The 19,876-nt window shown below is 37.2% G+C and overlaps 1 protein-coding gene across 2 annotated transcripts in view; it reads left to right on the forward strand.

Moving 5' to 3' along the window:
• The window catches only part of LOC124155833 (microprocessor complex subunit DGCR8), a 37,475-nt gene continuing 17,599 nt past the window's right edge, over window positions 1-19,876 (forward strand). The window contains exons 1-8 of one of the 2 annotated variants that reach the window (XM_046529964.1): window positions 1-344; window positions 1,132-1,648; window positions 2,381-2,482; window positions 3,330-3,472; window positions 6,450-6,591; window positions 7,510-7,657; window positions 8,108-8,220; window positions 10,694-10,840. In XM_046529964.1, coding sequence (XP_046385920.1) covers window positions 1,189-1,648; window positions 2,381-2,482; window positions 3,330-3,472; window positions 6,450-6,591; window positions 7,510-7,657; window positions 8,108-8,220; window positions 10,694-10,840 — 1,255 coding nt within the window. In that variant the 5' untranslated portion in view covers window positions 1-344; window positions 1,132-1,188. Of the gene's footprint in view, window positions 345-386; window positions 1,042-1,131; window positions 1,649-2,380; window positions 2,483-3,329; window positions 3,473-6,449; window positions 6,592-7,509; window positions 7,658-8,107; window positions 8,221-10,693; window positions 10,841-19,876 lie in introns of those variants that run through there. The other variant, XM_046529966.1, reaches the window with a different exon arrangement.

Below are 19,876 nucleotides of genomic sequence, written 5' to 3' on the forward strand. Positions count from 1 at the left end.
TTACGGCCGTTATTGATAGGTAGCGCAGGTGACATTCCAAAAAGTGGAGTGGAAGAAGCGGATTAAAATGATAATTGGCCTGAATTTGTGAAATATTTCCAGGATTCGTTTTAAGGGAAGAATGATCTCTTTGGAATCCATTTTAATACTTATTAGTTGAGGAGAAATAGTGGTATTATCCAAATTTTCTTTTCTCCAAGAAATTAGGGAAAACAATAGTCTATTCAACCCGAAATAGTAATGGTAAATTGACCTGCATAATTCGTGGGTAGTTTTCGAGAACTTTAGCGGGAAGAAATGACCAGAGGTCGCTTTCGTACGAGTTTTTTAGTCTCAACCGTCACGTAAGTAAATGACAGCGTTATTTTTCTATAAAAAGGTTAATTGCACATGTGTGACCTGTGTTGTACAATAATTGTTATGTCATCGTTAAATGTTATATTATATAATGTTATCGAATGCCTTTTGTAGTGTAGTTGGTTGTTTTCTTTAATGTTAAGAAGGATGCATGCTTGTTTAGTATTAACGACTTGAAATAGGTTATATTTAAGTCAACGTATAAGACGGCGTTTTACATGACGACAAGAATCTTTGTTTGAAGTCTCCTGTGTATAACCGACAACCTCAGGCATAACCTGTTATGCAGAATATGGTGCCAGTCATCATAGACTTGCATTGCAAAAGTCCTTATAAGGAGGGATGCCAGTCTCTAGAACGAGCACTCTCTTTACATGAACTCTTGACAATGCAGACCTTTTCACCTTACGTTCTACGTTCTCTTCGGCAACACATGAAATCGTTTTACATGTCTACCTACGCCAATGTTTGGCCCAGATTGAGCCTCGGTTTTTTCCTGCCATCGCCAATGCATATGTCCAATCAGTAAAAACAAACGGGTTGGACTTTGACGTCATTGGCCGTGGTGGGTGAGCCGTACTTACTGTTTTGTCTTCAATCATTGTCTTTGCCGTATAATTTAAATATTTTGTGGTGATCATGCTTGCAGAATCCTGATATTATATTATGATATCACTTGCAATGGTAAGCTAATGTTTTCTTGTTAATTCAACGTTGATCTCTCTCACTTGAATCTGAATTTGTTGGATCAATCGAATGATTAATTTATTTCAGTTTATTTTTGAAGAAGGGACCTGTGGAGTTGATTAACTGACTTACAGAATCTTAACAATGGTGCACAAACGCAAACCTGATGAAGGTGATGAGAACTTCGAGCACATACCTAAATCCAAATCCATGAAGTCCAATTCATCAGATGAAAGTGATACGATGGTCAAAGAAGAGGCACAGGCTGAAGAAAATGTTGGAGAGGTGGTGGTATCAGAATCTAAAACAAACTCTTGTGAACCGAGCATGGAAGATGGAGAAATTTGCGACGATCTGCCAGAAGAGGAAGAAGAAGATAGTGATGATGATAGAGTAACGAATCAGCAATCTTTTACTGAGGGAACATGTATGTCGCGTGAATTTGATGTATTAGATGAGTATGGGGAGTGCAATGAAGGTAACGATAATGAAGGCGACGAGGACGGTGTTGATGATGGAGATGATTCTGTTACTGATGTTTCATTTGATGGCAGTTTCGACTCTGATATTCCTGACGAAGAAATTGAGGCTATGCTAGAGGAAGGTATGTCCTAAAGAATAGCATACACATTTTTTATTGCTATCGAACTGCCTAATCGTAAATCTAGCTAAGAAATAATCATATTTCATTTAATTTATTCACGGGAAAAACCCATTAACAATAGCCATACAAATAGTTTCCCATACAATAGAAAATAATGAACAGAAAAATACAGCTAACCCATAATAATAAAATTAAAAAAGAAATCAAAACAAAATTGCGCACAAATGGATAAGATATGCAGGTAGTTACAATATTAATAATAGGTATTAATATTTTCTTCTAGTAGAATTTTTAAATTGATTTCATCTTTGCCACAAATGACTTTGAAATCTAGAAAGTACTTAGTTGTCATTAGATATCCATGGGTTGTGTACCTGAGCCATCCTCATCAATCTGATGTATTTGCCCAGCTAGTGGTCTATAAAGATTCCTTGCTAATCAATATAGGCCCATTTAGCATGACATATTGCAAATTTTTATGTTCTTTCAATTAGTGACGTGATTTATATTATTAACCTTTCCAATACAATGACCTAGGAATTTCTGGTTGTTCAAATCTCTCTCTCATTTCTCTTGCGTGAAGTTTGTAGGAATTATTAATGAAATTTTCATCTGGTTTCCACTATTTTAGTAAATAGTGGATTGCACTTTTTAAATTTTACTGTATTCTGTAGCTTATGAATTTTTAACTGTATTTAGGTCATTAAGCTTGGCTTTTTTTTTTACATATAGGTTTAAATGAAGAATTCAGGAAAAAGCAGCCAAATGATGGAAAGAGTTATGGAACTTCTGAGAGCTCACCTTATGAGGAACGTGAAAAAGTGGTATTGGAAGGTGAGTATTTGCTGAGTTTTTGCAGTTTTCAGAATGAAAACTGTTGTATTAACATCACTTACTATATTGCTAAGAATTTCAAGTTAACTCATGCAAAATCTTGAGTCTTATTGAAATGGAACTTGTAGGTCATGTAGTAGTAGATACAGATATGAACTAAAGTGGTGAAGTGGCTTGGTGCCTCTACGATTAGTACACTCAGTATGCATTGCTTTTTTCAAATTGTATACTGACCATAAGCCAGGTTATACCAATAAATCAAATAAAGGTGATCCTTAGTTTCCTTAGACCCAAGGTCACCTCACTTGAGGCAGCAGGAAGCAGAACGACGTCACGCGGAGTTTTTCCCGGCATTCATACTTACCCGTCACGTTTTCGCGTGCTTGAAATTTTTCCCTTTTCATTTAATTGCAAAAAATAGATATCGTCATATAAAAATCTAAAAGCATGAAATACGTACTCCAGGAGTAATAATCTTTCGATTTAGGCAATAAAAAAATAATAGGAAACCATCCTATTGTGAGAAATTTTAGCAAATCACTGATGGATTTCTGTTTAAAGTGATCTTATGAGTGAATTTCATCAATCAATCAATCAACTCCTCTAATACGTACACTTCTTTTTATCATCAATTATCAAATCCATTATCTGGTATAAGGGTATGTGATAGTTTAATTACCTCAAAATTAGCTCTTTGCTAAAATGCATGGTTTAATAGGCACAATACTTTATCGGACATTTAGACTTTTTTCAGTTAGAAGTGTGTTCCCAAGAAATATATTGATTGGATTTATTTAATATATAATTATATTATGCTTCAATTAAATTTTACATGGTTTATTTTCAGAGAAAGGACACAACCATTTTGATGTATTACCTGAAGGTTGGGTTCAAGTGACACACAACAGTGGCATGCCCATTTACTTGCACAAGCCAACTCGTGTTTGTACCCTTTCAAAGCCATATTTCCTTGGCCCTGGTAGTGCTAGGGTGAGTGCACACTTTTATTTGCTCCTAATTTGTTAAGGTTTAGGATATATTTTTCATGCCTGCTCAAAGCTTCCTTAATACTTCTGCATTATGTCATCTTAAAATTCCACATCAATTGAGGTGGCAATAGCTATCAGTTCAGAAGAACTCTAAAGAACAAAACAAGAAAAGAAACGCAAATAAAATTTTACAAAGTGATGGCAGTCCCTACTGTACTCTACGGATCAGAATGTTGGGTACCAAAAAAGAAGGAATTAAGGCAGATAGAATCGTCTGAAATGAAATTTTTAAGATCAGTAAAAGGCTGCACAATATTGGATAAAATAAGAAACACTCAAATAAGAGATGAACTGGGTGTCCAAGCAGTCACTGACAAATTAAAAGAATACAAACATAGATGGAAAGAACATTTACTTCGAATGCCAAATGAAAGAATTCCAAAGCAAGCAATGGAATATCAACCATTTGGCAAGAGAAGTATAGGAAAACCAAGGAAAAGATGGTGATGTGGAGCCGGAACAGGCTTAGTAGCCTAATCCTGGAAGGAAGAAGAAGAAGAAGATAGCTATCAGTATGCCGCCAATAATGGGTCCTATTTTTTCTCTACCAGCTATACAAAAGCGTAAAGAATACTTTGAGAAAAGACTTGGCACTCACTGAATATTTGGGGGGTAACTCCACAGCTGCTGCTGTAGTGTTCTGATAGCAGCTCCATGCGTCCACTTGCGTCCGAGCAAGGTGTCATATTACTAGTCAAATGTTCTCATGCTGCTCCCTCTCTCAACAAATATTCAGATTTAAATTCGCTTTTCTAGGGAGCCCGTCATTATTCTAACTATTTTCTAAGATGGACACAGTGCTCTACACTTTCCGTGGGTTCCTTTCCCATCATCTGCTGCTGTGCCAGCTATACATTGCACAACAATTTCTTGATGTTTTGGTAATCTAGAGGTTCGGACGTGGGTTTTAAGTGAAAGTCAAATGGGGAAGCATGTGTTTTTGGTGAATGGAATGCCGTAAATTAACACATTTTCTCTCGTTGACGAGTGTGTTAACTATGGGTTTTATAAGTTTGTTAGAAAGTAATTTCTGTAACACTAGGATAGACTGGATTCATATTTACTGTTTTTTGCTTGCATCACCTGTCCAAATCTGTAAGTACAAGTAAGGGATACTCACAAGGAGCTGAGAGCTGAATGGTCTATACAACAGATTTTGCCGCACTCTTTACAAAAATTGAAGACATCTCACTGTTTGGAGAGGAGTCAAACTAAGATATGATGCCTGTATGAAGGCTGGTATACCACTTTTAAAAATTAAAAACCCTGTTTTAAGAGGCTTTCGCAAATATTCATGATTAGTATGTATAAGGTCGTCCAATATATTTCAATTTTGGTAAAATTTATGTACAAAAAGGGAAGCGTGTTAGCCATGTGGGTTGAGCATGTCTGGTGATCAAGGGGTGCCAGTTTCAAATCCCAGGGAAGCCTTCGGGCACCCCAAATCAAAATCTTTTAAAGGGACAAGGTTTCCCTGGGAAAGGATCCATCTCTGAACGTGTGATATTCTCGCCTGTTGCTCAGTCCAAGAGAGCTCTAACCTTACCAATCCAAACCAATTTTCAGATTAAATCATTGAGTGAATATGTTTCCCTGTTCTTCATATAATCACAGCAGAGCTTATATTCACAGGCTAAGATTTTGTTTGGGAACAATGATAGGACCCAGACCCATGGAGCCAGAACTGAGTGTTTTGAGACTGAGACCCAGAACTGAGTTTTTTGGGACTGAAAAATTACCGTATCTACAAAAAACATTAAATAAAGGGCCTTTAGGATAGAATTTTTTATTGTTTTGGCACATGTCTTTATGTTTGTGAAACATTGTCCTCCATAATCAGATCTACCTATCCCTGAGGTTGCAACCCTGCACCACCTGATATGACTCGTACATCTTATCTGCATCTATTGAATTATCCTATGCCATTGGAAGTGCATTTCAATCATTGTAATTTTCATTTTGTTCGAGTAACAGGTTGTATTGAACTATTTTATTTACTGCTTTTATCACGAATTGCATTTTGTACATGCTGACTTTTTTTTACTCATTTTTTGCCCTTTTTTGTTCTACATACTTATTAAAGTTTTTATATACCCCAATCTAGGAGCCCTGTCTTTCATTACAATGACTTCATATTATGACATATATGGATTATATGGATATATTATGACATATATGGATTATATGGATATATTATGACATATATGGATTATATGGATATATTATGACATATATGGATTAAACAACACTTCTGTTGTTTAATCACCTCGATTTTTCCAGACTTAATCATTTCTGGTGATCCCATTCATATGTTAAAATCAGTTATTTTGAGCTGATAAGAATGAACTTTTCTACACCTGCTTTTTACCAAAAAGGATAACAATTTCAAAATGACAGTTTCAGAATTCTGCATTGTATTTTGCTATAACTGGTTATTTCCCCCGTTAAAATCATTAAGAATACTTACACATAAATGTTGTTATATAAGCGTGTATTATATACTTCATGCTGTATTTTTTAATGGATGGAACCCGTTAATTCACTGGTTGACTGCTTCGGTGTGGCTAAATTTCTCGGGTTCAGCATTATTCTCTTCCATTTAATTTTTATTGTGTATTAAACCTCTTTTTTACCCTCTTTAGACGGTGATAAGTTTTATTACTTCTTCTAGCCTAATATTGCCTATAACTGGTCATAACCAGTAGTATAGAGTACCTGCCTAAATAATAAGTAATGATACCTCTTGGTCCGTGGGCAACTCCGGTCCTTCTCGTGTGAAGCATGTTAAAGAAGAATATGTTAGCCGATTTTCCTCTTGCATGCATTTTTCATTACCTGTGTATCCACTATATGTGCAATGTTCTAGTTTCTGCAATTACCAAAATAATATGCTATATTTTTTTATTGTGGCACTGCAGAAGCACGAAGTTCCTTTAAGTGGTATTCCCTGCCTTCAGTATAGAAGAGCCTTGGAAAAGGAGCAAATTGAAAAGAGGAAAAACATAAAAGATGAGTTTCTAACTCCCAAAGAACCGTGTGAAAATGGATTGCGATCTAATGGTAGGTTTATACTTCTAGTGCATAAAAATGTTGCTCTGTTATTAGTTTCAAATTTTCTGGGTTGTAATGTTTATATTTAATGTATTTTGTTCCTGATGGTAGTTATGTGGTATTTGAGAGCTGTGCACTTCACTTCATTTACATAAAGTATTACACCAAGCTGATAATAGTCAGCTCTGCTAGTGGGAGAGAAATTAGGATGGTAGTCATTGGGGAAAACTGAGAACCCCTTGTTGCCAGCAAATTTTGAATTTATGGAAGTGTGGGGTCAGTCAAGATATTCTCTTGAGAATCAGATAAACTTTAATGGGAAATTCTTGTTAGTTTTCAGCTATTGCTTTATCTCCCTGAATCCCCCACCATTATTTACACTGCAGCAATTCTCTTTTCGAATACTAATGTCTTCCCTGGCATTTAAATTTGTAATTTACTTCATACTTCAGATAATTTATAGCCTAGTACTCGTTCAAGTTAGAAGTATATGAACCTACTTAAAATTTGTATAATTTTGGATGCATTATATGGTGTATATGTTATTTCATTTTCTACTGGGTTAGTGTAGTAAACTAGTGGGGTAGTTAGGAGGATTTTGAAGGACATTTTGTGGGGAATTCAATGTCAAAGTCAAGGAAAGCAAAATGAAAACTTTAATATTCAGCAAAGGGAACCATTGTGAATTGAACATGACCTCAGTGGTTTGAGAAGGATTATCTTTTTTGGAAGAAATAGACATGCCATGTCGACATCTAGGTTTTACATTAAATATTTATGTGGAATTACAAAGTTTTCTTTACTTTTCATTATAGGAATTGTTTAAATATTGCTGTTGATTTTGCTGCAAATTGGTTAAACAGAATTTATGATTCTGTGAAAACTATTTTGTAAAAATAATAAGTATTCATCATAATATTCTTGCAGGTGATCAGACCTCACCCCCAGCTCTACCTAGTGCTCGAATCGAGACAGCTCAAGAGAATAAAGCGCAGCAATCTCTAAGTTATGCTCAAGTGCAAGAATATTGTAAAAAACTCTTTCACTTCAAAACAATTAAAGTCTTACGCTTCAAGTAAGTACTACTTTATATATTAAAAGTTCAGTTTGATGTTATTTTAATGGAGTGCATGTATGTATAGGTTTGGAATTAATGTTCTTGGCTCATGTCCTTGGCACTTCATGTCCTTAAACCAGTTCCTTTTGAATGCCTTACCCTAATTACCCATTACCATGTGGCATTAAAAGTTATTTGTATTGTTATGTTGGTTTATTGCAGTATTATTTCTTGCGTTTCCCTTTATTCTCCATTTAAGATATTAGTATCTGTATTGTAAAGATAGTATGAGAGGGAAATGTTGAACAATGAATGTTGTGCAGTGAATTATTTAACCTTTGTCTTCCTTGGAATTTTTTACTGTTATAGCCTCTACTCATGAGGGATGTGGTTCTCTATAAATTGTAGATTGTTTAGTGTAGTTGCCTCATAATATGTTACTGTTTTCTTACCTGGTTGATCTTTCAGATCATGGTCTGCCAGAAGAAAATTCACCAAACAACGAAAACGGACAAAGCAGCTGCAGAGGCCTACTCTTCCTGAAGGGACAAAGCTCATTACATTTCCTATCCAGAGTTCAGGTACAATTTTTCAATTGTAGACAGTTAAATTGTTAATTGAAGTTTTTATTTTAATTAAAATAAGAGGACATTGTGTTACAAACCATTACTAGTACTAGTCTCCTTTAACTATTCCAAGTAACAAACCACAATGTCTCCCTGAGAATCGCAATCTACATTTTTTATGAGCACCATAGAATCCGTAATCTACCATATTAAGGGTGCCAATAATTCTAACTTATTAAATGAGGGAAATTGTAAACTGGAGGTAATGTTTCATTTTTGCAATACCAATATCCACTATCCAACATCGTTAATGGCACTAAATTTGAAATTATGTTTGGAATGGAGGATAGTTAATTCCATGACTGAATTAGTAATTAATTTTTTCTTCTCTATTTTCATACTCTTTCATCAAAAAATCAGAATCCATAAATTGTGTCTTATATGTTGCCATTAATTCAATAATTATAAGAAGTGATTGAAGATAAGATACTCTAGTTTATTTACAAATCTATGTTCAAAATTAGGTTCATTTAAAGCAGCTCTTAATGGCAGGTCTACGTATGTTTCATTTCCAAGGTAGCTTAGTGGGATTGGTGAGCTTTCATTACTTGAACTTTCTAGAGGATTTCTGAAGACTGTGACTGAAAAATATTCATTTTATAATTATTAGTTGAAAATATTTAGGGTTGAAAACTTCACTTTGTTAATAGTTATTTTTCATTATATTTTAGCAATGTTGTTGACTCTCATTAATACTAACGCCCTTATTACAAAGTTCTCATTATTACGAAGCAAATCATTGGTCCTGATGAAAAGGCCTATCCAATCTATAGTTAAGGAAATGTTAATACAAAAGTATGAGCCTCAGTCCTGGGGGTCATAAAATGAACTTTATTTCGAAGTTCCACTGATAAGCAATGGCATTTAGGATATACACTACGCTACGTTATTATCATTGTGCTACGTTTAAGTTTTCCTGTACACTGCCCAAAAGTGTCAATTATGGTTCTTTTTTCAGTAGGAGATACTTGAGTATGCATGATGAGCATGCATGCTTGATGTTGAGTATCATATAATTGGCTTTATTCCTGTGGAATCAAGGTGACCCACTCATTACCACTCGCAAATTGGACCTACAGTTAGTCCTCTTCCTATGCACAAACTTTCAGACGTACGAACATTCAAAAAATTCAAGCGTGCCCAAAACTTCAAATTTGGTGCCTTTCAAGTTGGCTGATGCGGCGGTAGAGGATCTCACACTTCGGGCATAATCTGAACAAAGCATCATTGAATCCGGTGTGAGGTCAGGAACTGTTCAGCATGTCACCTATTCTTCCATCCTGTGGACAGCAATTTTTTTCGGCTCCCGCCATGTCACACGCACATCTAGATCAGTTCATCACACTCACAAGTTTACACAAAATTGTGATGCAGTGCTGCATCCTGCAGGATAACGTCACTCCTCGATGCCTTGCATAGGTTTATCAACTTGCGAGCTAGGTCTTGTAACGTATCTTGTTCGTATATCAAGGGCTTCTTGTATTCGGGAAGTTATCTACCCACATTATTGCGTTACACACATTCTTCAATTGAGAAAATCGAAAATATGTGCTTGTTTTATATGTCTAATCATAATTTAATCGTGTAAATTATACACAAAATACACACTCTGAAGCTGTTTTGCAGTGTGACTTCAAGTATGGGAGATGGAAGAGACTAGATATTTTGACAAAGTATGGTTTTTTTTCGATGATTCCTCAAAGAAATGTTCATACAAACTTTGTTATTACAAACCTCTGGTTTTTTCGGTCCCATGAACTTTGTAATAATGAGTCTACTGTAATTTGAATCACAAGTCTTTGTGCACTACCTTCCAAAAGATCACTTATGCCATTTGTGTTCTCAATATGCATATATGTAACAAAGTGAGCACTCACGTGAGACTAATTCATTTAGAGAAGTTTTATTTACTTGTGCAAAAGCTATTATCCTATTTCACCTTACATTAATTTATTTTTATCATCCATTTCATCTTTCGTTGCTTTTATCTTCTGTGTCCTGTATTCTTGTTAGAAAATGTGTAGTCAATAATCAGGTTCATTTAAAGAGAGACTGAACAGTTCTATTAATGGAGAAAATTACAAATACTGGGTAAGTATTGCATTACAGATAGCACTTACTGACTGTGACTGAAGTGCTTGTTATCTCTCTCATGCATTCCTACTCCAAATTTATTTCTGCTACAGCTACTCCCAGCAGAGGAGGCAATCCAGTCTTTTGTTTGATGTAGAAGTCATAGTAAATCTTGATGATAAATATTGTAAATTGAGTGAGTTCATACATAGAAATATTTGTCAAAATATGTACATAACTACTATTTTATAGGTCATTGTAATGGTGGTGTTGGTTGTGTACATTTCATGTTCAATGCAAATTGCGCATGGTATTTGATGAATAATTCTTTCTGATGTTAATTTACTCCTTAAAGGTAGTGAAGCAGATGGTGTTTCAAGCGGAACACGATCCAAAAAGGAGTGGATCATGAACCCTAGTGGGAAGAGTTATGTTTGCATACTCCATGAGTATGTGCAACATGCCCTTAAGAAACAGCCCTGTTACCAGTTCAAAGAGTTGGGTGAGTGTTTTCAGATAGTAATAACTCTATTTCAAAATTATAATCCTAAATTTTCTTAATTGAGAGACATGGTAGTTTATATATAAAGTTGTACTTTCCTGGCAGTTAGTATTAATGAAGTTTTCTTGGGCCTCACACCTGATCAAACTGAGTTTCAATGCTTTTGTGGGCGAGTCTGTCTCTGTCTTCAGGATGCTACATGCAGGGTTCCCACTCAACCATGGAAACCTTAAAACCGTGAATAACCCGTGAATTTCATCTACCGTGAAAAAACCTGGAAATAGCCGTGAATTTCGCTGTAAAACCTTAAAAAACTCTTGAACTTGATATAGATCTGTGATTGACAGACCAAAATAAAGATCGATACGTCGATCATTATTTCAAGTTCATTCACTCGGAGACACTGTCCAAGCATTTATCTGCACACGTATATTCGAAGCGAAATTATTGGTCCGTGTGCGTGACGATACACAGATCTTAAGCCTGTGATTGGAAGACCGGCAGCCAAAGTGTTCATTAATCATGGCGAAAAATTGACCTCCCTGCCACCCTTCATTTTCCCACTCACAACCTTTAGCCGGCTCTAAATTTTGGTAACAATTGGCGATGGCATAAGAGCACTTTCATTGCTGCGTTTGCATTCCTGGCATTTATTGCATTTGCTAAATTTTTAGTTAAGGTGCGGCCGGTTATTGTTACGTAATCAATATTTCTTCCTAAAATGGCTTATCAAAAGACCGTGAAAACGTGGAAAAAACGGTGAATTCTATAATTCAGTTAGAGTGGGAACCCTGTACATGGCTTTCTTGAAACTAGTTAAGCCAGTTTTATTGATTATTAATATGTATTTATATTTTAATATTATTGACCAAATGTGCTTAAGTAAAAAGTATTACATAGTGCTCGGAAGACAGTGGCAGATTCAGCTATAGAAACGTTAGCAGTCAGAAGGAAACTAATTGACTTGGTGTAAAGCAAGAAAGGAATTCATTAATGGTTGTTAATATTTACCTAGTATCAATTGTCAGTATTCACAAATTTCTTCCTTGTGATTATAGAAGAACACACAAGATAGTCTAGGTTTCTATGGATAACAGTCATTCTCGAGGTTACTTAAGAACTCAATTTCGGAGAAGTTCTGCCTTTCACCACACGATGGTTATCCTTTTTTTCGAGGACTGTTCTATAGGTCGAAAAAGTATCCCAACTAATAAAGTGGTACCACATACGTTCTTTGACAAACTTTGACTCCATCTATTGTTGTCTGTTTTTCCAAGGACGCAATCAGGGAGAATGAATTAAATTGCAATGCTTATCCAGTAGAATTTTAGCAACCTGGTAGAATTTTTTCTAGAGTCTTAAGAGAAAGCAAAGGCATCAATAAGATATCCATAGCTATAATATATTTTTTCTAAGTCACGATTAATAATAAGGAATAATCACAGTGATATGTCTGTTTGGGAAGCTAGGAAATGAGTTTCTCTCCATGCTTCATTTTTTATTTTGTTTGTGTCCCCTTAGAATAACATGCAGCTACAGAGGCCTCATTTCTCATGTCACACCACACAATTTTTTTTGGGGGAAATTTTTTTGACTACTACTCAAGAATTTGATTGAATGAAAGTTAAGTGTTTGTGAACAAAAATTTAGATTGCAATGCTTATTTTACCCAAAAATATAATTTAAATTATCATATTTTGTACAACTTTCTGAAAAATTTTATGTTTTGAAATTATTAAAACAGTATAACATGGTAAAATCTTAGCAGCATACCTAAGCCCACAAAAACATTATTCCCTCCCTCAGCAACTTGGGAACTTTGACATGCCACCGCTTTAAAACTATCCGGCCAATCTTAATGAAACTTTGTATGGGCATTTACCAACTCAAAATGTTGTTTATAAACACCATTTATAGTTGCTAGGCGATAAGGAACATTCTATTCCCGATACTTAAAAGGCTACCCTTGTACATTAGGGCGGATCGGAAAAATCGATTTTTTTCAAATCCATCTGGCCCATTGAAAAAAAGTTGTGGGACCGATCAAAAATAAGGCCTGAAAAATTTGAGACCTGTAGGTGAACCCCTGACCCTCGCTCAAATGCAATTTAGGGGGGGAAGGTCGAAATTCGAAAAATATAGTATTTTATGGTCATTTCCTATAGATTTTGCCGAGTTACTGCCCTGCTAGGGCAAAAATTTCGTGCATTTTGACGTATCTGCCACCGTTTAGCCACAAAATGCCTAATTTGAGTCCGCGCCCAAGGAGATAATATTCCAACGCCCACGCAGCGTCGCGGATACAAGAGCCGCAGGCCGATCCCCTCCCCTCCCTGCTCACTTCTACCCCTCCCACGCCTCCAATACAGCAAAATGCATCCCGCGTATACTGCTAGGAGGTCATTTATCTTTGATAATATAAATCGGAAGATGGTAGAGGGTAATAAAGGAAGCTTAGTGAGACGACTTGTCCCTTATTAGGTGCCTCGTCGGGGTTAAACAAATCGATGTTACCAACTTTTAGAGAAGTGATGAAATATTTTTAGATCCGAGAACGCAGGAAAGGAGCCTACGGCCCATGAAAAGGCCTCTCGAGTGGCTATAAAGGTGTGCGAACTATGGTGACCCTTCCCTTCCATTATGTGTGTGACTAAATGATTTAGCGGTACAAAAGGAAGTACTAAAACTTACGGAAAATGCGAATAGGCCAAACGTAGGGTTTTTGCTTAAGTACAATCCTGAAGCACTTTGGAAAGAACATTTGAAATTATGCGATATTTTTGCGTGTAAGTGCAAGAAGGAGCATAATGTTCCCCCCAATGAATAAGTATGTTGAGAGACCAGCGGACGAAACTAAAGATGATGGCTGCAGAATTGAGTCCTAAAGAAACTCGACAACTGAGGAAAAAAAAGAGAATCGCCGGAGAGTGTTGAGTCGACATCGTCAATTCTTGTATGGGAAAATAGTATCAAAAATTTTCTTCATCAATTCATCCGAAGAAAATTAAACTGAAGAGATATCATCCGATTTTTATCTCTACTTTCCTCATCAAATAAAAATTCAGGACTAAACTCAAACTGGAACTTCTGCGAGGAAAATGCGTCTGCCAAATGTGATAGAGGTATATGCAAGAACCAAGAAACAGCAATGATCGTACCCGCAACTTTAGTTGATGCAAAAATCATAACTTCGTAAGAAACATCCAAGGTAGTTTGCAAGAATTACTTACGTAGACAGAAAAAGATGCTAATTATTGTGAATACGAAAAGAGAGGTATCAAAGGGTGTCATCAAAGGGCTACATTTTTGTGGAGTGAAAGACTATACTTTTGTCTGATGAAAAAAGGCAAGAGCACTTATCAATCCACGTTTAGAGGGGAATGTGTGATGTTAGTTGAAGAAACAGGGTCCCACTTTTGGGTTCGCCTCCCCAGTCGTAGGATTAGCAAAAGTTATAAAATCTGCGATTCTCGATTCCTTTCCGAGTGAAAATTAGATACACGAAAATAAAAAGGATTTGAATGCGATGGTGAATACCGCCCAAAAAGGAGGCATCATCCCTATGCTACAAGCATAATTCCAACATCCCTTGCTATGTGAGTAAACTCTTCTCGGGATTCCCACCGGGTTAATTTTTCCATAATGGCAAACGTTTCAAGCTCCGACTCGGGACTCATCATCAGGGATAAATTTCGTTGAATCCCGAGAAGAGTTTACCCACATCATTCGCCGGGAAAGTATCAAATCATATTTCATCCCTTACAGAGGTCTATTTGCTAATTCCACTAATTTGACTTAGATTTGCGGCATAAATATTGGGAGGGCAATCTAAGGACCGAATTTGCGTTGTTGCAAGTATTTGTTTGGCGGCCGATCCGAGATTTTTTAAAGTGCTGGATTTTAATATCAACTTCTAGGACTACTCGCTGATGACATATTGGAGAGAGACCACAGTACCTCCGGCTACATCTGACCTTAGGGCTGTGGATTTTCAAAAATCTGTTGATGAACTTTCAGATTTGAAGTTAAATATTTCTTTTTGTTATAGATACGGACGAAAGATTCGTGAAGATATTCACAAAAATTTTGTTGACAACAGCAAAAGACGAGGAATGACACTGATATAAGAAATACAGATTGGAAAGCAGGTAATTGAAAAATTCTTTCGTGATTGTTCATCCACAGACGATACTGAAACATTAAATATTTAGACTAACGAAGTAAGACGCACTTGGTGTGAATTTTGGTGCATTTGGCGCGTGGGAGAAGCTTGCGGGGAGGGGACGCGAGCGGCTTTCGCCCAAAATCCATTTAATCATATCTGTCGGACAAAGCCGAAATTGGAGCGCATATCCGAAGGTAGCACACCTTTATAGCCTCTCGAGAGGCCTTTTCATGGGCCGTAGGCTCCTTTCCTGCGTTCTCGGATCTAAAAATATTTCATCACTTCTCTAAAAGTTGGTAACATCGATTTGTTTAACCCCGACGAGGCGCCTAATAAGGGACAAGTCGTCTCACTAAGCTTCCTTTATTACCCTCTACCATCTTCCGATTTATATTATCAAAGATAAATGACCTCCTAGCAGTATACGCGGGATGCATTTTGCTGTATTGGAGGCGTGGGAGGGGTAGAAGTGAGCAGGGAGGGGAGGGGATCGGCCTGCGGCTCTTGTATCCGCGACGCTGCGTGGGCGTTGGAATATTATCTCCTTGGGCGCGGACTCAAATTAGGCATTTTGTGGCTAAACGGTGGCAGATACGTCAAAATGCACGAAATTTTTGCCCTAGCAGGGCAGTAACTCGGCAAAATCTATAGGAAATGACCATAAAATACTATATTTTTCGAATTTCGACCTTCCCCCCCTAAATTGCATTTGAGCGAGGGTCAGGGGTTCACCTACAGGTCTCAAATTTTTCAGGCCTTATTTTTGATCGGTCCCACAACTTTTTTTCAATGGGCCAGATGGATTTGAAAAAAATCGATTTTTCCGATCCGCCCTATTGTACATGGATCCTTTCCATTTTAGTTTACATTGAGTTTCATGTGCATTCGGCTGTGTACGCAGTGGTTTTTTTCGCTGAAGGATACTACAGTAAACTCTTGATTTTACGAAGTCTGTGGGACCGGAAAATTGGCACTTCGTAAAATCGAGTTTCGTAAATTCAAACCTTTTTCATAAGTCACGAAAAAAATGTTCGCTTTTGTTTCTTCCGCCGTTTTTTGTCTTTAGTGGTCTTATTTAAATGCTTTCGGTGGTTATTCTCGGTATAATTCATAGAAAAGGCTTTTTGCTATCGATTTATGATGTAAAAAATCGTTAAATACCACCATAAAATTCCCATTTCTTGTTCATACTTCAACATCAACGATCGCTAAAGAAATTCCCGACCAGTTTAGAAAACGTAATCAAATAATGAATTGCAATGTTTATTATAAGAATTAACAGTAATAAATTTGTGGTTAGGAGCCAATAGCTTCTATTAAGTATGCAAAAGATAGATATTTGTTTCTGACACCCACGGAATTTTAGCAGTAGCCGGCCTAACTGCCATTTATGTCGCCCTCTATCGCTCAGTGACGAGAAAAAAAGAAAAACAAGGGTCTTAGCCCGTTTCCAAAATAACCTTCGTAAGTTAATATTTCGAGTTACTTCGTATTTTCAGCAGAATGTGCTCTATTTTCACTGAGATTCAATTACGATCATAAATAACGTAGGATGTGATTATCTTCTGGTGAATATTTGAAGTAAATTCTGTTTGAGTTCTCCGTCCGACTACTGTGTTCCATCATCTTCGCAGACGTTGCCATAAAAGACTTAATTCTTCATCAGGACTGTATTCTTCATACCGGGTGTGAGGTGACCTGTTCATATAGTATGTTTCTCTCCTTTTATGCCGACTGGAGCAAGGTTCCAACCGGAAAACGACAGGAGAAACATCTTACAGTATCGGAGAAATATAGATAGAAATGTTATTATCCACATTGATTGTTTTCCTACAAGAGACGTTTTATCATTTCTCAACGTGGTTAAGCATTGGTTCGCTAGCGTGAATTCCCAAAAAATGACACGCAAAAACCTGTACCGTCACCTCATTTAGTTTTCGTGTTCCTTTCTCCGCCGTATTGAAAGTTAGGCAAAGGATCATTGACATAGAGAAAAGATTTTCTTAGTTTTAGCACTAAAAAATAGTCGCGCCATAATCGTAAATAAATATAGTGTGGAAAGAGCAAAGAAATTAATTTCAATTGAAAAGTCAGCTGAGAAGAAGAGAGACAATTATAAGCGCGGCACCATTTTCCCGATAGTGGAAGATACTTCTTCCGCCTCTCTCCGGTTAATAACTTCCCCCCGTTGCAAGTAAAGATGAACCATGCCCTTCTCCACAATCGGGGAACGTTCCCAGTGGGTGGGGTGAATAAGAGTGGGATGGGGATTGCCTGAGGGAAGAAGTGTGGTCAGCACAAGGACTGGTGAAGGGGGCAGGACAAAGAAGGGTGGGGAAATGGCCTTCAGCTCTGCCTCAGTCTACTTTTGGTGGCCGTATTTTTTTGCGACGCACACAAGCACAGTCTCCTTAGGGAGGGAGTGAATGAATTGGGATGCGTAAGGTGGGTGTCAGCAAGATCAGCCAAAGGCGGCAGGAGGGAAGGGACGGCTTTGGAAAGACAGAACCCCAGCATGGGAGAACGGGGAAGCGCGTGAGAAGAAAGTTCATGGTTAGACTTGGAAGTGCGTCTTCATTACGAGAAGCCTGAAATATAAATTGGCGGTAAATAGAGCCCAGTACTTAAGATATTTAAGTTGTTCATTCACAAAGGCCAATATATACACGAGAAGATATTATGGCGCGGATTGCATGTATCAACGTCCATTTCGGGATGTTATTAATTTCTGTTCCCATTTATAAAAGTAGCAAATAGATTTGAAAGAATGATAATCATGAATAAAAATATCTAAATCGATATCCAAACGCACATGAGCAAAATAGATGAATGTATACATACCGATCCATCGCAAGTAATACCGCTCAAGCTTCTTCCGGTATAGGACTTTAAAATCCTGGATAATGCCTTGGTCCAAGGGCTGGGACTTGCTGGTCGAGTTCGGGGGTAAAAAGAGGACTCGAACATTAGCCAATTTTAGATCTTCCACGTATTTATGAACGGTGGCATTATCCATTATTAAAACAAATTTGCTGTTCTCTCCAGCAATTTTTCTGTGTAGACGTATAACCGTTTGCTGGAAAATTTCTCGGGTCATCCAGCTGTTTTTATTTGCATGGTAAAAAACGGGGAGGGCTTCCAATTTTACATGTTTTAAGCACCGTGGCCTTTCAAATTTCCCAATGACAACGGGCTTATTTTGTCCGTGCCCGTTTGGTTGACGCACAGCCCCACAGTAACACGCACTTTACTCTTTTTCCCCCCCATGGCACCTTTGCCCTTTGAAACCCAGGGTTGCGTCAGGTAATGCATTAAAAAATAGCCCAGTTTCAGGGGCCAGCGAGGGTGAGCTCGTCGAGGAAAGGGTCCCGGATTAGGGACCCTTCGAAGTGCTTCGGCGAAAAGTAGTCAAGTAGTCTTCGAAGTACATTCACAGCAGTGCAAAGGGTTAATTAGGGGTGTACGAAATACTCCGCGCGATCTTCCTGACATGTTAAACTACGAATTATTGTCGATGCTATGTTTACGAACAGGCACGTAAATAGGGGCATAATGTCAGCCGCGATATTTTAACTGAACTACTACTCCCCCTAAATTCCCACAGTGAGGTTTTTGGCGACCCATTTCTCTCCAAAGTTGCATTATCATTTACGATTTTGCACTTTTGATGGACCACAGTTGGAAGCGCTGATTTTTTAGCTACTTATGCCGGCGTAACTAGTTTTGTTGACAAATTTTTCGCCGTAGTTCGTATAAACGAATGCCATTTGCTCCTAGGGACCGAGCCGAGGTTCGTAAATTCAAAAAATTTCGTATAATCGAAACGTCGTATAATCGAATAGCGCCATGTATTTAGCATAGGCTTTTCACCGGGACCGCAATATCACTTCGTATAATCGAAAACTTCGTAAAATCCTGCTTCGTAAAATCAAGAGTTTACTGTACTCCCTTATCCTCATGTTTTTTCCCACAAACAGAAATATTTTTTACACAAAATTTTCACATACAGTTGTTTATATTTTTGACATTTCACAAATAGTGTATTTTGTATATCCTTTGTATTGTAAACGTTTGTCTACCATTTTTTAATATGTTTGCATTGACGCTATCGAGGGGTTAGGTGGAAGAGGGGACTTCTTAGTCTCAATCGCCCGAATAAAGGCATTGTATTATTATTATTATTATTATTATTATTATTATTATTGCGCCTTCTCAGTCACATCATATATATGGTACCAAAATAGCTGTGACCAACAGTGTGCAATGAGAGTGACTCATTCTTTGGGGTCTAGGACATCTTGGCGCGACCATTTGGGTGTGGCTGTATTGGTGCGAGACCATCTCGGCACAGGACATCTTGGCGCGAGCCACTTCTGCGCAAAAGTGGACGCGCAGTTGTTACATTTTCTGAAATACAGTTCTTCTCTTATCTATCTTGTAAAAAAACGGTATACAGCCACATTGGAATTATGTAATTATATTGTGTATGAACACATACTTTAAAAATTCCTCCGCCCACTAGCATTTCATTTACAAGGTAAGCTAGAGATATATGCTAATTAATTATTACTTTATACACGATAAAATTATTTGAATACATTTTCATCGTGCGTAATCATCCAAATGTACAAACTACCATCGTATTTCACCAAAAAGAAAGCGTAACGACTGCCTGCCCACTTTCACGCCAAAGTGACTCGCGCCAAGATGTCCCATTCTTTTATCATTGTGACCGAAAAGGCAGTAAATGTGTCAAATCATAGACTTAAGGCACCAGTTGAAAACATTTCCAGTTTTTATTCATCCTCTGGATTCACTTGGTTGTTTCTTTGTATGAACTGAACAAATGGAAACGATTAATGAAGATGAGT

Source organism: Ischnura elegans, chromosome 3 (assembly GCF_921293095.1).
Source record: "Ischnura elegans chromosome 3, ioIscEleg1.1, whole genome shotgun sequence".
NCBI lineage: Eukaryota > Metazoa > Arthropoda > Insecta > Odonata > Coenagrionidae > Ischnura > Ischnura elegans.